Source organism: Tyto alba, unplaced genomic scaffold (assembly GCF_018691265.1).
Source record: "Tyto alba isolate M040663 unplaced genomic scaffold, T.alba_DEE_v4.0 Super-Scaffold_16, whole genome shotgun sequence".
In the NCBI taxonomy this organism is placed as follows: domain Eukaryota; kingdom Metazoa; phylum Chordata; class Aves; order Strigiformes; family Tytonidae; genus Tyto; species Tyto alba.
The window spans coordinates 3193753-3209480 of NW_024881278.1; the positions used below are offsets into that span (position 1 = coordinate 3193753).

Sequence of the window (15728 nt, forward strand, 5' to 3'; positions counted from 1 at the left end):
CCTGCACACCGGGCTCTGGCTTCAGGGGAGCTCTGTGTGCGGCTGACCTCTGCCCAAGGGAGGAAAGTCTGGAGAAAAGTGCCCCCCAAAATTGACACTGCACGTAAGAGAATGTCAACGCTGAAGAGTATCTAACCCAGGGGGATGCTGTCTTAGTATCTTTTGGCAGGCATGCAGACATCCAGGAAGAGTACTGGCTCGTAGATTCGTTACTGACACATTTTCAAAGGGTGAAAGGATGTGTTCACGTAACTAGCTTCCCTCTGTTTCTCCATCGCCATTAACATTTTGGTTCTCTCAGGAAACAATTTGACAGTGTCACCCAGGCAAAACTGTTATATTTGAAGCCCAGTTCTGTGGTTTCTTAAAAAAGATTAAAAAAAAATGAAAGACGTGCAGTTAGGGTAGGGGAGAAAGAACAGGTCTTGGGTGATCAGTTGTTTCTGTTCTGAGTTGTAGGACAGAGGTTTTGGTGCTAAAGGTTGTTTTCTTTAATAGACTTACAGCCTAACTGCATTTTTATTAAATGGATCAAAGCGATCTATTGAAAAACATTTGTTGGAATTGTTTTTTTCTGAAAACTTTCATCAAAGGTTGAAAAATTTTCAGGAATTTCTGACAATCTCCAGTTTTAATGGCAGTACGGTTAGGGAAATATGTCCCAAAAGATGCTGACACAATCTTTTGGCTAGGTTTGTAGGCTTTAAGATCAAGTTACTTCAATTTTATTTGTTATACATTAGTGATGAAACATTCAAGACTATTGAAGGAATTCAAATCCCTCGTTCCCACTCAAATTAAAAGCAACTGGGCATTCAGATCCCTTAGTCAGCTTCAGCAGTCTATAACTTCAGTGTTAGTTTGATACAGCTAATTTGTGTTAAACAGACTTTTAAGTGCAGTTATATTATAATTTATCTCACAGTGCTGTTGCCTCACAGTTGTAATTTTATGCCTGTATGCAGTAGTTCTCTGTATCCCAATGAGCTGGAAAGCTTGATAAACAAATGTAGGCCATCCCCAAGTCCTCAGGCAAGCAAAACTTCCACCGAAGTCTTCAGGAGCTTTGCTCACGTAATGTCTCTAATTTCAGACCATGAATACTATTGTGTATACAAGCAGGCATCATCCTTTGAGTGAAGGTCACTTTGGGCAAAAAGCAATAGCCATGTAGCAGCCCACACACGTCCCCTGAAATAGTCTGGAGGAGAAAATAATGGTTATTAGCTGAAATTGCACAAGGTTATGTGCACAGAATGGGATTACACACTGAGGGAGTTGGCAACTCTTGCTCAAAATGGGGTTCTGGCTAAAGAAAACCTTTCCTGGGGCATTCTGCAGAATATATGGGATAGGCATTAATAATTGGTATAATTGGTTACTTGCCAAATATGTAAGGACTAAAACCCCAAGCTTTTCATTCAGGAATTTTCTGCTTTAGCATGTTCTCTCCCAATGCTTTGATGTTCTGAAATTAAAATGTTTGTTTTCAGTCTGGCTTGATATTAAGCTGGTTTAATGTCTTATAGAAGCTCTTCTGAAAGCTTTCCTTTTCCTCTCTGGATCCAGCTCCCAGGGTAGATTACATCTCTTATCATCAGTTGGACAGTTCTGAGTTGTGGCTTCAGATAATGAAAACCAATCATGGCATTTTTCTTCCCAGCAGAGTTCTTCCTTTATTGCCTTTCACCTCAGATTTTTTTTTTTTTTTCCTCTGTGCATATCTGTGTGTGTACAGTACAGCATTGTGCTGTACAACCCAAAATTTCAGTGCCTGTGTTCTCTTCCTTACAGATTGGACTTGCAAGGGCATTGGAGACGTGTCTCACGGTTCAGGAGGTGCTTTTTGTCTTCATCTGTAGTTTTTCATTGTCCTGTGATTGAAGCCACCGCTCATAATCCTCCCCTGCCAGGAGCTGGTCACTTCCAACCCCAGCTATGCCTCTTCATTGTGGCATGACAGTATTAACGTGTAGCGCTCGGTGGGTTTCCTTCCTAGCTGAAAGACACCGGGAAAGTTTTAGCCCTTCAGTGCTGTTCAATCTTTTCAACTGACTTCAGTCATACTGCCGTTTTACCGCATTCCCTCCCTCGTCACATCTGCACTGTATCACTGCTGCTACAGCAGCCACTGGTGAACACATTGCAGCGGGGGGAACAGACTATATCCATCTCTATGTTCAAGATAGCATCCACAGCATGCTCTACGGCCCTGATCCAAAATTCGGAAAGGTCAAAGCGAAGATGCTACTGAGAACTAGGCACCTGAAGGTAGTGTTAGACTACCCTCTCCCCTTTAGCAAGAAAAGATTAAATCAGCCAGTGGGGACACCTGGAGATCCATTTCATTCGCTGTCTTACTTCTTCTCCACCCCCAAAGCCTGGATCGATGAGTCACAGCAGGCTCTGGGTACTTTCTCCCAAGCAGGGATTTTGGGGAATATGCCTTTTCACTTGTTCTCCTAGCCATGTGCTGGAGTACATGTAATTCAAGACCCATCACAGACCGCAGCAGCAAGAAGACAGGAATGGGGGAGAGAAGATCCAGCAATGATCAAGCTACAGGATATTTTTGGTTTTGCCCTTTAAAAGCCACTACCGTGTCTCCTAAATTCCAGTGAGATGCTGGAGAGCAGCTAACACTCTGCCTCAGTGTTGGAGGCTGAGCTGGCCGGTCTTGCATTTGCTACTGATCTAAATCTACTGCAGGTCTGGCTGCAGAGCTCAGCGGAAGACTCGCTCGCATAGCAGCAGGCTCTAAAGCACCACCCGTGCACCCTTGCTGGGAGAGCTCGCCCCTTTGCTCTCCCAGTGATTTTGGTGGCAGTGCTTGCTGGGCAGAACTGAGCTCTGCGTAACCACCCCCCCACCGAGCCAATGACAGACCCTGCGAAAGGTTTTGTGGCAGTATTTATGTTAGTTATTTAATGCACATTTGGGTCACATCACTTGATATGATGTGAGGTTTCTATATATGTGAACGTGTTCCAGTGCTGACAGCTGTGGTATTGCAGCTGTTTAGGATAGTATAGGACAGCATTTACCAGTTAAGGGAACACGAGCCAAATTTGGTTTGCCTTCACCCCTCAGGCAGCTGGTTGCATGTGGCTGGACTCCTCAGGGCTACTTTGGTGCAGAAAGGCAGCGTCCTTTGGGTGTCAGAGTGCTGGAGGGGGCAGGAGGCTGCTCCTGGGCTGCTCTCCCAGTCCTCCCCAGCCATCTTCCTGCCCGCTGGGTCACCCGTCCTTGTCCCACCAGAGGTAAGAGCTGCCGTTACAGGAGATGCTGGTCAGCTCGGTCATGTGCATGTAATGAAGCTGTGAGCGTGCGGTGTCTCACCTCTCAGTTCTTGGACTTCAGCAGAGGTGCAAGGAGCTGCAGGGTTCTCTTCCTCAGGGAAGTCAAGGCACAGTTCAGTGGGCAAAGGAGGACCGCAACACAAAGGGCTGCAAACAGAAAAGCACCTCTGTTTCAACCACCGATTCAATAGGGAAAAAAAACAAAACAAACAAACAAAAAAAAAAAAAAAAAACAAAACAAACAAAACAAAACAAAAAAAAACCAACACCCAAAGAACATCTTCATAACAGCCTCTGTGGGCTTTGGATTCCCAGACCAAACAACCCAGAGTAATTCTGTGCCTCCCTGTCCCACTCCTGTGGCAGTGCCCTTTGCACAGGGGCTGTGGGGACAGCAGGAGGGGGGCTGGGGTGGGGAAGGGGCCCACTCACAAGCTGATAGCCTTCCTCCACACTGTGCAAGCGAGAACTGCACCCCTCAAGTGCAAACGAAGTAATGGTGGGCAGTGGTGGGAGGTTAGCAGGGTGGTCACGAACGCTGGATCCCCCCGGCGCTGGCTGACTGGGATCTGGAGCAGGGGCTCGTGGGGAGGGATGGTGGAGCTGGTGATTCAGGGAGTTAGGTGGCAGATTTCTTGGTTATTTACCCACCTACTTTTGTGGTATACTCCACATCTAAAATATATCACCTGAGAAGGAAGGAGAAGATACCTCCTTTTTCTGCTGTTTCATAAAAGAGAGCTTAGATGCCTGCTCTTAGGGATTTTTTTTTTTTTTTTCCTTCTCTCTACTAAGAAAGGAAATAGCACTGGGACTCAGCAGCCAGTCATCACCTCCCTGAGGCCAGAGCCTGCTGCCTGTGTGGAGGCTCCTACAAGCCTGAGGGACACCTTCAAATGGTAACAAGTCTTGCAGAGAAGGCTTAGCATGCAACTAAATAATATTGTTTGTAAGGCAAACAAATCTATAATGTAAATAAGGAACTACAAACGAACATGACATATAAATAAATATAGTCACACTTTAAGCATCAGGTTATTTCTAATCACAAAGTCTTCCTATCAACAGCTAGCCCTGACAACAAACTTCTTTCAGTGAATGCTAAGGCAGCAGTAGCTTCTGTGTGAAGAGCTTAATGAGGACAAGAATTTCTGCCATCTGATAAAGGCTGAGTGCTGTCACTTACTGAATTGTATTTTGCTGCTAAGAGCTGTGGGGTTTTATTTTTTCCATGCCAGGAGGAATGAGCTCAGGTGGTCCCTGGGACAGTGGGGGCTTTGCAGAGCTGGTTCTGCACATGTTGGCTCTGTACTACCCAGGTAGTCTTAATTACAAGCCCAGCCCAGGAGAGCAAGAGTTTTGCAGAATATTAGCTAACACCTTTGAACCCGTGGTTTAAGCCGTCATTGACCAACCCTGGTGTGAAGTGGCCATGAACAAGAACTTTTCAAAACTTCAAAACCAATCCATGTTAAGGAAAAAAACATACTGGCTAAAATATTTTAAAGACATTTTCTCCCTCATGTAGACATTGTTTGAGAAATGCTATATATTCAATTGTACTTGACTGCTACAAGTAGCTCCCACCTGGAGCCTTGAAAACCTTCTTCCATTTAGAAGAGCTTTTTCTCTCAGGTATCCTGCACATGTCTTGTTCCTCTTCTTCCCATATCAGGATTGATGGCTTCTTCAGCCCATACATGCCTGCCAAATGAACAGAGTATGAGCTAAGTTAACTCGTACAGCTTATTCTAGAATTGCCTCATGATGTTTCTCTGAAGACGTAACAGGTACAGATGAAATATTGCCACTTGCAACTAACTCCAGAGCTCACTGTGTTCAGGTTTTCAGTTATAGCAGCCATCTACACTGGGGAGGAGGGAGACCATAGTTTTCAAGACTTACACCATTAGAAGTAGAGCTGGTCAAAAGACTGTTATTCCTCCCTGTCTCCATTGAAATTTGTTATTGCATATTCCATTAGAATCTCAGATGTTTATTTTTTTATCAGTTGCTTGGCTTTATTTTTATGAAACCTGTGAAAATGTTTGTCAGTTATACAAAGAGGCTGTGCTGAATAAATAGGAGAAGGCCCTGCTGTGTGAACAACCCGTGCACTTCAAAGGGCTCAGCAACACGATGTCAGATTATTTACAGAAGGTCAAATCAACTTTATGATCAGGCAAACATTAGCAAATTACTTTTCTTAGAAGCAAAGCAAACAAAGTATTTTCCAAGAAATACTCTTGAGGAAAAATCAAATGGCATTTATTAGAAACCATCACTGGCTGGGACTTGTTCTCTTTAAGGCACTTATTCCCTTCATAAAGGTAAGCTATTGTATCCAACTATCACACAGGGGCAAATTCAGGTTTAAAAGTTTTCTGCTCTGTAGGGCAAATGAATCAGAACTGGGGCCTGTTTGTCTGTGGTTCGGTGAATAACCTTTGAGAGGGGATTTCTATCTGTTTGCTTACCTAGCTTCAAAATAGGGCACCAGAGGGCTCTGACCCATTAAAATACAGTGTCTACTTAAGGGACCATACTTCCTGCTCCAAGTTGTCTCCGGGTAGTGCAGGGGAGGGAGAGGGGAAAGGGTGGCTGTTGGTTGAGGAGATGGTGACTTCCTGCTCCAGGAAAGATGAGACCTGCTTCGCTTTAGGGAAAAAGAGTCAGAATAAGGTATTAAGGACAGTATCTCCTTAGTGTTGTAGCAAGAGCCTAAGGAAAGGTCTCTGTGAATTTTTCTGGCCAAGAATTGTCCTTCTCTGTGCCATGTTTGCTGGAAGCTGTAAAGATAACTGAAAGCTGTAACAAAAGGCGCCGTGGGTGGTTCTTGGCTCCTGTTATCTGTCCGTGCATAACTGGAATGCTGGCCCAGAGAAAAGTGACTTGGGCTGAACCTCTGATTCACATCAATCCTGGACCCAGGCTGTCTGACACATGGTTTAACTCCTTATGTCATTCTCATAGATCAGGTATTCATCATAGATCTCATTTGTCATACCTGATTAATAAGGTGCAGCACCAGATGTGTTGGAACTACTCTTGGGCCACCCGTGGTCTGTGGCATGTCCCTCTGGGAGCCGGCAGAAAGCCTCGCCCTGTCCCCAGTCCTCTCTGCTTCTCAGAAAACAGTGGTAAGACTAAAAGGCTTCTTTTACCTGCTCCCGTGTTTTAATTGCAGAGCCCATGCATCGCCCTGTTTTGCACCGGGCAGCGTGAATCCACAGGACTGACACAGACAGACATGACCTGTGCCCCGGTGCTGGTGGCATCAATAAAAAAACCTGCTAGAGAGGTCTAAAGAGAGACGTGGTGAGCAAACGGACGACGGCAGCATTCCTCTTGCCACCTGTCTTTCCAGCATGCAAACATTTGGGGACTTTGCTTCTGTTGTATTACAGACTTTTTTTTAAAAAAGGCTATAACTTATTCTCCTATTTCTGCCTGTATTTTTATTTTCTAGACCTTATATAGATAACAGTGAAGTCTGCTGTTCTTGAATGGATGAGTAAGAAGGGCACAGTGCCCCCCTTTACGGTTTGCTACCTGGTAAATTAGTCAACACTGTACGTATGATTATTGGAGCTGCTTGGAAATTTTCCATCAGTGTGTTTACTCATTGGAAAATGTGGTCTCCGTAAACTGAAAGCAGGATGGAAATTCGAATCTCTGATGAGGACAAAAAGCTCTCCTGATTCTGTGCAAGCCTCGGGTAGCAAGAAAATAGAGAAAATGCATTTTTAATATATGTAAATCTGAAACCTCAAAGGTGGCCAGCAGGAAGGAGTGGAAGGCAAGTAACCTGAAAGGAGTTTTAGATTTATATTGATGACACCTCAATTAATTTAATGATGACCACTTGAAATGGGAGCGGGGAAAATAAGGCTCTAACGGAGGACAGGCACTTGGGCTTTTACAGTAAAGCAGCAGCTCAAATACAAAATAGATTTGCAGGGGCTAGAAAAATCAAAACTTTTGGGGCTGTTACATTTTGGCACAGCTCTAAGTCTTAAATGGACTTGTGTGGCATGTGTGTTGTGTTTCCACCTTTAGGACAAGGCAGAATGGAACTTAAACAGCAACACTGAGAGGTACAGGGAAAAGCCTGTGGGGAAATCAGTTAGGTGTAATGCCAGTTAAACATACAGGCATCAGTGTCTGTTTGTCTGTTTTAACCACTGGGAGTGGTTCTCTGCTGACAAACATTTTACAGGAGGAAATACAATTACTATGCATTATTGAAAATAAGTATTTTTTTTATCAGTCTCTTGTTTTAAAAAGTTAACTCCATCTAGTCTGGGGTTAGAAATGAATGCTACGTGGCACAGCTATTTGGCAGGATAATTTCCCACCAGACAGCTCATAGGTTTCAAACTACTTCACCAAACCAGAGCAGCAAATACTTAAGAACAATAAACGTAGTCTCAGAAACTAGGGAGAACCACCCAGGAACAGAAGGAATGCTCTGGTTTTGGGACAATATCTTCAAAACAAATCATTTAACTAACTGTAACAAAGCAGCAGGTCTAAGAAGTTTTCACCACATGCATTTATCATTCAACAGACCTGAAAAACAGGTTGAGTTTTAAACCTCTGGTGGCAGACTGTTGCCCAGTCTAAACTGGTGCAATCTTTTTGAAGACAGTATTACTAATCAGTCTACCAGGTGGTGAAATTTGTCTCCGTGCTGGGATTATTTTTTTTTTTAAGACCTTTGGTACCACAGGTCATACCTGCTGGACATTTCCTCCCAGAGCCTCCTCAGGGAACCAGAGGAACAATTTAGTGCCAAAATGAAGCTCCCAGGGCTGAGCCGACCACAGGCCCAGCCAAGTCCTCTGTCCTGCAGCAAGAACTCCGCAGAACAGAGTTTTTTCCCTTTTGCTACTGAAAAGGCCACATCAATTGTTCTGTATTACCTGGGAAAACAGTTTGCCAGTTGGACAGGAAATTTCAAGAGAGAAGATTTAAAATAAATAAATAATCTACTCAGAATTTCTGTAATAAAACAGATAATTAATTTATATGTATCAAGGAAGTATTTAATTACCATATACAGAAGTATTAAATTTTTATGCATGTTCAGTCTTACTACGTAATTTATATTAAGTCTCTAAGCATATGTCTTAGGACAGTTCAGAAGGTTTCTGTCTCCAAACACTGTAACGTGAGAAGCCAGAGTTGCAAAAACTTTCCACTTGGTTCCCTTTCCCTGTCAAAACTGTCCTCCAGAAAATTTTCCTGTAGGTTTGAGGTGAGCGGTGGAGGAAAAATTTCAGGTGCACACAGTCTCCAAACACTCTTTCTGACAAGCTGCGTTCTCTCAAAGGGAGAAACTTCTCAAGCTCTAATCCTGGTATTTTTCAAAACTATTTGTAGTTGGAAGCTGTCCAACTCTGGTTAATGAAAGACAGTGTTTCTAAACTGGTACAAAGTTAAGCTCTTGTTTGGGACATTTTTAAATGAGTGTAAAGGTTATGTTACATCTGTGAATATTTCCAGTGACTTACAGAATCAGAGATTAGTTCAGCATCATGCATGGGTGATAAATAAATAGCTTCTCAGATACTTTTGTTTTTATTTTACTTTGCATCTCTAATCCTACCAGTGCAATTGCATGAAAGTGTGTGGATTGTTTGTTTCAAGAATGACGTGTCATAAATACAGATATCTTCCTGCTGATCTCTAAAAATACCCTTCAGTCTTTTGTGTTTTAATGACTGATGAAGCTTGGAAATTAAACTCTTGTCTAGGGTTTGTTGTAAGATAAACTTATACCATGGGAGTAGAATTCATATGAGCTAAGCAGAAGCAGTCTGAGGGGGTATTGCTTTAGGATGCTGAAGAAAGCTTCTGGCGGAATTTGGGAGCTAGTATAACATAAGTATCCGACTACTTGAGCTTTGTTTGGTTTCTTTTTGAGAAATGATCCATATCTGTTCATGTTGTCTGCAAACATAAGATCTGGAAGAAAGCTAAAAAAGATCATGACAGCATATGGCTCTTTTACCTCCCTCTCTGTCCATAGTTACATGCATGGCTGATATTAGCAGTGAACACGGCAACATGTTCTGTATGCATGCAAATAAAATGCTCACTTTTTAATATACAGCAGACCCATATGCATTTTTAGTTATTGCTTAAAAACCTTGGTTTGCAAATAGAAATCCTCCAGCAAGCAACAAACGGATCAACAAAGTGCTGATGTGCACAGTGGGGGGCTCACAGGTACCTGCTGCGTTTTACAGCAAACCGAACTCACTGTTCACAGCTCGGCTCCCGCTCTCCCTGCCCGCCTATTTCCCCATGGCTGGCTGCCTGGCTTGTTCTTTTGTAATCTCAGTGGAGTTCTCTGGCCTATAAAATACAGGTCAGGCTAGCTGGCGGGCCTGATCCCTGCCAGGATTAAAGCCCACGATCACGGGGAGCCCCGAGGACTCTGCACAGGACCTGAAGTGCCAGCCCCTTCCAGCACGCAGCCTTCCCCCGCGGCCCGGCGGCAGCAGCGATGTGATGTGGGGCACGGAGGTTTCAAACCCAAAGGGGCTCTGCCCACTGGTGATGAGTGAGGGATGAGGATGGAGGAGGAGAGGTGTTGCCGCAGCTTTTCTGGATTGTGTAACTCCTCAATTATGTGTTTTTATGTGTACATTCAGGGTGCTTGCCTCTTGGCAGAGAAGCTGTCTGTTGAAACAACAGAATTACAGAAGTGCTTCAGGGAAGTGAAAATTGGCCTCCCATAAAATGTCCAGAGGTGTTGATGCGTAGCTTCTTTTGGAAAAATAAAAAAGCACATTGACTGTAGATGAGGTATAGATTCTTACTTTAAAGAGGAAGTTTTGAATGGGAAGCTTTCCTGCATCCCAAAATAAATAATTCCTCTCAACTTATAGTTTCAGAACAAGTTCAGTTTTCTCTGTCTGGGTTGTTTCATAGCCTGGATGGCTGCTCTATCACAGTGCTTCTCTAGTTTTGATAAATCCCCAGGAGATAGGAAGGCAATATAGTTGAAAGCCTGTTTTTCAAAGACTTCTGGATAACCTATATTAAAGGCACAAAAGCATAGCTACAGAAATTAATCATTTGACTCACAACTCCAAGCATGGCCATTTGCAGCCTGGAAAATGGCTTGAGTTATCCAAGGTGGCCTCCAGTTGTAGCTGAGTGAAGTTAAATAATGCAATACCCTTTAAAATTGCATGAGTGTATGATTTCGTTTGCTTTATTCATTCATAATTCCTACTTCCCTGTAGTTTACTGCAGTCAATGATTACGGCGTCTGTTCAATCCATCTCTGAAGTGAGTGGGAATGGCAGGTCGTTGTGACTCTTCCTTGCTCATGCCCTGCCCTAAACTATACTGTTGCAAAAGAAAGCTGAACTTTCTGTTGCGAGTTTAGGCATGATCGTATGGTCTAGCCTTTTATCCTCGGGTAAGTGTAGCATGGGAAAGTGAGTGAGGAAGGGTTACCTGCTAATAAAATAATCTGATCAACTGTGTTGATACCCTTAGGAAGCAAAAGAATTTCTACGGTGCGTTTGTCGCACGAGGGAGCAGTTCAAATGTGTCTCTGCCTCCTCCTGCTCAGGCCCCACCGTAGGGTCTGGCTTTCTGGCTCTGTCACAAGAGTGCCTCCGTGGACTAAAGTGTATCACTAACCAAAGCAGGTGGATGCTGAAGGAGAGGTGCAAGGCAAGTGAAAGCACTGGGAGAGCATCCACCACCGCTACCTACCGCAGAACAGAGCTGCAGAAACAGGTTGACCTTTAGAAGAGGTGGAGACTGTCCAAGAAGTCATGGGGCTGCTAGAAGCCTTGGTGCTTCAGTGCTCTGGATAGTTCTGCCAGCATCTCGGCATACCGCCTTGAGCAAGTGCCTGCAGCGGTGGACACCCTTCCTTGCCACTGCCAGTACATTTCAGGTACAAGAAATTAAATCCTGACCCTATGATAATCTGCAGGACTCTTGGAAGCAGCTTCAGCACAGCAGAGAGCTGAGTGAACGGAGGGAGGCTGTCCTGTGCAGCCAGAGACATTGCTCATGTTGAGTATCACCTCCTCTGCAGAAACCTGAGGCATTGCAGAGGAATGGAAGGAAAACAAGGAAAGAGAAAGTAGGTGGAAACAACTGGGATGAGTGGTGGTTGGTAGCAATACTGCAAGGAGTGGGAGAGAAAGAGTGGAGAAAAGTGTGACAAGGTAGTAGGAAACCAACTTTGATCCTTGGAGTAAGGAAGGGTGGCAGGTCCCCCGAGTGCTCTGCCATCATGGCTGCTCTGTGCACCTCAGTGGCGATCTACAGACCCACAGATGTTATAAAGTTTGGCAGAGCTCAGCCTGGAGTGCAGAAAGAACTGAGGGATACTAAAGACACCAAAAGGAGAAGACAGGAGCTCAAGACCTTGGAAGCGTTTTGGGTGCAGCTAAAGAAAAAAAATACAGTTTGAATAATCTCTAAACCATGAGAAAGGCTGAGACTAAACATGAAGCATTGGTTTCTCTGTTCTGTCTTGTCCTGGCAGTTTAATTCAGGGAGCTGAGCTCTGGGCAGGCTGGCAGGGCAAGGTCACTTGGCAGCTTATTGGGGCTTGTTCTTCTTGGCAAAGCCAGAGGCAAGCAGTCTTGGGGCATGGCACAGTAAATGCTGATTTCACTTATCCTCATGTCAGCTGTGCTTGTGTATGTGATTAGGTGAACCCCAAGGTACAGTGGAAGCTGCAGCAATTAATCAGACCAGTGCTCTGGTCATCTGAACTCTTCTTGAGTCAGGTCAGGTTGACATCTGTTAGGTCTTGCCCATCTTCACGGTTTTTCCTCCTTGCCCTGCCCCACCCTCCCTGCAGTCAATCCTGAAAATCACGAAGCAATTGCCAGCATTTCCAGGCAATATGCCCAAAGAGCAACACGGTGCAGCAATTTCTCAAGCAGCTTGATCCCAGAGCACTAGGACACAATGCCAAGAGCTCTTGCAATATCTGGTAGTACAAGCTCAGCTACTGCAGGTGAGCGATTAAGACCCCTTGTCTCCTCTTTTTCCCCCCTATCTCTTTGACCTCCTGGTCACAGAGAAAGTTCAAACATCTGATCTAAAGGCACTAAAAACTAAAAGCCAGGAGAACCCAAGATTTGTTATGAACCAAGTTAAGCTATCACAAAACATTACAAATTTGGAAGGGGGCTGTCTTGCATTTCTGTTTCTTGGTGTTACAATCTCTTAGGCACAATAGCACCTTATTAATTTCTACTGCCACCACAAAATAAAGGTGTTAGCTTATCTGAAAATTTGGGTCTCTGGGCCTGTACTGGAATACAAAATAGATTATTTTAGTTGTCATAAGTCTTTTAATTCTAGAAGGAACTGTGACTAGGGGCTTCTGTCTCCACTGTGTTACTTTGAAAGCCATTTAGGATGCATTTCAAAAGCTGTGTTTATATCAAACAAGTGTCTTTTTACTTACACTAGCAAATATACAATGGTAAAAATTCCCTATGGGGACAAGTCATTAAAAAGAAAAATCATAGAAACTCGCACAGAAGTTCCTTTCTTTGGAAACCAAAAATTGCATACACACAAGCACGTAAGAGAAATTTTTTTGTATCATGGTTCTGCCATGTCTTGACCCTACAGCACAAACTCTTTTCTCTCCTTGTCCAGATCCTGCTGACCAAACTTCATGTTGCATGTGGGGACCTACCAATGTTGTCTTTTGATTTGGTTTAAATTGTTTTATTATCAGTCAGCCGGTGGCAGGTGTTCATGTTCACTCAACCCATGCCACAAATATTACAGCAAATCTTACAGTATGAACACCAGAATTCATTCGAAACTGTTAACAAAGAAATCCAAGAAAACTGTGAGGTTTCTTTTGTTTTCTTTTTCTCTCCCTTCTCCCACCCCAACACAGTGCTTTGATCTGCCATGCAATTGGGTCAGCTCTTGGGAAATACATTTTAACATCCCCATCTGGGGTGTGAATAGTATGCAGGAGATCCTAAATGTTAAACCTCATGGTTCCTACAATAGAGTACACTGTCAAAAAAAAAAAAAAAAAAACAAAAAAAAACCTGCAAAATGCCTTAACTAGCACAGTGATCAAAGTATTCAAAAGCAAAAAAGGCAGATATCACTGGGCCAGATCCTCATTTAATGAAAAGAGCACAGACCCACAGAAATCACCAGCTCCCATGGAGCATTACTGGTTAAGAAGGTCTCTGTTGTTCGTTTCCAGAGCAGGTGTGTGGTGGTACTCGGCCTTGTGAGCTTTTAGGCCTTGTCCACACAGGCAAGTTTTACCAGAATAATTCTACTAGCACAAATTAGCCTAAATACTCATGCAGGCAGCTGAGTGCTTGGTCTGAAACCCTCTGTTGGTGTGCAGTGCACCCGTTCCTGAAGCCTGCAGGCTGCTAGTGAATGTGGAGGGATGTATCCTGGGCCATGCAGAGTCACACAGGATCTGACCGCAGGCACTTCTGGTCTGCTGGATGCTTCTGAGGAGAAAAGCAATGTGAGATAACCCGTGCCATTGTGTCCTGAATAGCTGCAGCTAGGAGCAGGTGTTGGCTAGGGTTCCCTACCGCCTCCCTGAAGGGTGTCTGCAGTAGGGGAGGCTTCGTGGTGCCTGCTCCGACTTCCAAAGTGTCCTTCCTCTGCAGAGCCTGGGAGCACAAAGACAACTTTCAGTGCTGGGCAGCAATGCAAAGGGTCTTTTCAGTTGTCATGGTGAGATCTCGGCTCAGTGTGAGCAAGCAGTGAGGCTGCCCTGGGGAGACCTCAAAGGGAACCTCAGAGAAATCACAGAGAGAAGAGCAAGGAGGAAAGGGATGGAGAAGCTGGAGAAAGGAAGAGGCAGTATGGGGAAGCAGTGAGAGAGCTTCACTGCTCAGACATGCTTTAGAGAGGTTCACAGTGGCTTCTTCTCTTGTAACCCCGTAGCCCTGCAGGCAGTGAGGTTACAGCCCTGGTGGCTGAGGCTGAATTTTCTGTCACCCCCCCCCAAGAGGTGTAAAAGTACGGCTGCGAGGACAGAGACTCCTGGATAGTGGAGCTAATTCAGCTAGGGTGTAAGCTAGCCTGCCCATTGGCACCCTGCATCTCCCACCTAGAGAGAACTGGGGAGATTCCCCAGCAGAAGTGCTTACAGCCATCCCCTCAGTCGCACACTTGCCTCGTGCTGTCCCAGGTGAGCTCTTCAGGTTGCTTTCAGTCCCGTATCCCCGCAGAAACGACAGCAGCGTGGTTCAGAGAGACAATCCCAACCCGCCAGCCAAAGCTCTGACCTGACAGTTTCTTATGAATCCCACACCAGGCAAGAAGTCAAGAGGGACCCCAGGTTTTTTAATCCAGAAGAGGTTAAAAATCAGACACATTCCTTCATCTCAGGTCACTGTCTGAGCCTCTGCTCCCGCCTTGTTCATCCCTGTGTTTTCTCCCCAGAGTGAGTCCAGCCCTCTGTGCCTTGGTGGGACCTTCTCCCCCTCATTCCTTGGCCTACCTTGCCTTCCTCCAGGGACTGGGGTCTACTGGGGCCTTTCACAGCCACCAGAGCAGGCTCCTTCCCCTGGAAAAAGCAAAATTTTTGTTTTGCACAACAAAACGCAATGCAGTTAGAATGTTATGACCCATTTCCTAAAGTATTCTTGCTCCCCTCATTTGCTGATGAACTACAATGATCTCACAATACCATGCATTTTGATTTCTACTGTAGGCACAATCCACAAGTCTGCCCCCAAAATTACCTTTCAGGGATAAGTGGCTTTCTATGAAGGTTTTCATTGTCTTCTGATACTCATCTTTGGTCATGTGGAGCTGGGCTGCCTCCATGCTTGAAGAGCACTCTTCTTCCGTAGCTGTCCCTTCCTCTCGAGGAGGCCAGTATGCAGCAGACACCCTAAAGCCTGCTTTATCCAGGTTCCTCGCAAACATCTTCCCAATGGAGCTGTTGGACATGAGAATTACAATTGCTCTCCCTTTCACATCAACATTCCTCTCCACAATGCCGAAGGAGACGATAATGAAGCACGTCAAAAATGCGATGGAAATGCATACAAGGGCATAAAAGAGGCAGGAAAGGGTCATCGCGAGTAGTAAGTCTATGGTCAGCAAAAAGAAATACTGCAAGGAGAAAATCATCGTTAGAAGGATTAGCCACCGCCGCCGCCTCCTCGCTTGCAAGTGAGCAGAGAAGTCTGCTAGGAGTCACGGCGTGCAACCACGCCATTATAAAGCCAGGCAGTGTTGCGAAACGTGCAGAGGCAAGTCAAAACCCCGCGGGGAGGATGAATCATTTTCCTGGGATAGAGCAACAACGGAGGTTTTCAAACCACGTACGTTTTCAGGAGAGAGCAGTGCTGTGTTTGTCTTGGCTTTGCTGCGCACTTCGATGCTTTGCTAGGCTGAAATGTAAGGATTTGTTTTGTAAGG

General features: G+C 44.8%; 1 protein-coding gene across 6 annotated transcripts; it reads right to left on the reverse strand.

Annotated features, from left to right (window-relative positions):
• Positions 1-714: 714 nt before the first annotated feature.
• Positions 715-15486, reverse strand: LOC116960758. Of its 6 annotated transcripts, none has more exons than XM_032989114.2 (4): positions 15044-15486; positions 4887-5003; positions 3340-3446; positions 715-1995 (listed from the first exon to the last, which is right to left on the reverse strand). In XM_032989114.2, exons 1-3 carry the CDS (start codon positions 15435-15437, stop codon positions 3343-3345), a joined length of 615 nt encoding a protein of 204 aa, XP_032845005.1. In that variant the 5' UTR covers positions 15438-15486; the 3' UTR covers positions 715-1995; positions 3340-3342. The 6 variants fall into 6 exon arrangements, 5 of the variants coding, with proteins under 5 accessions (XP_032845005.1, XP_032845003.1, XP_032845004.1 ...); XM_032989112.2 differs by having other exon boundaries at positions 715-1999; XM_032989113.2 differs by having other exon boundaries at positions 719-1201.
• Positions 15487-15728: the final 242 nt, after the last annotated feature.

What these genes read in the sequence shown, in the direction of transcription:
- LOC116960758 (XM_032989110.2), bottom strand. Translation starts at nt 15,437, where the DNA reads ATGATTTTCTCCTTGCAGTATTTCTTTTTGCTGACCATAGACTTACTA. An exon ending in AAGCCACTTATCCCTGAAAG is followed by an intron (nt 13,964 to 15,043) that starts GTAATTTTGGGG and finishes TTGTGCTCCCAG; the next exon opens with GCTCTGCAGAGGAAGGACAC. An exon ending in AGACACCCTTCAGGGAGGCG is followed by an intron (nt 13,796 to 13,882) that starts GTAGGGAACCCT and finishes TTTTCTCCTCAG; the next exon opens with AAGCATCCAGCAGACCAGAA.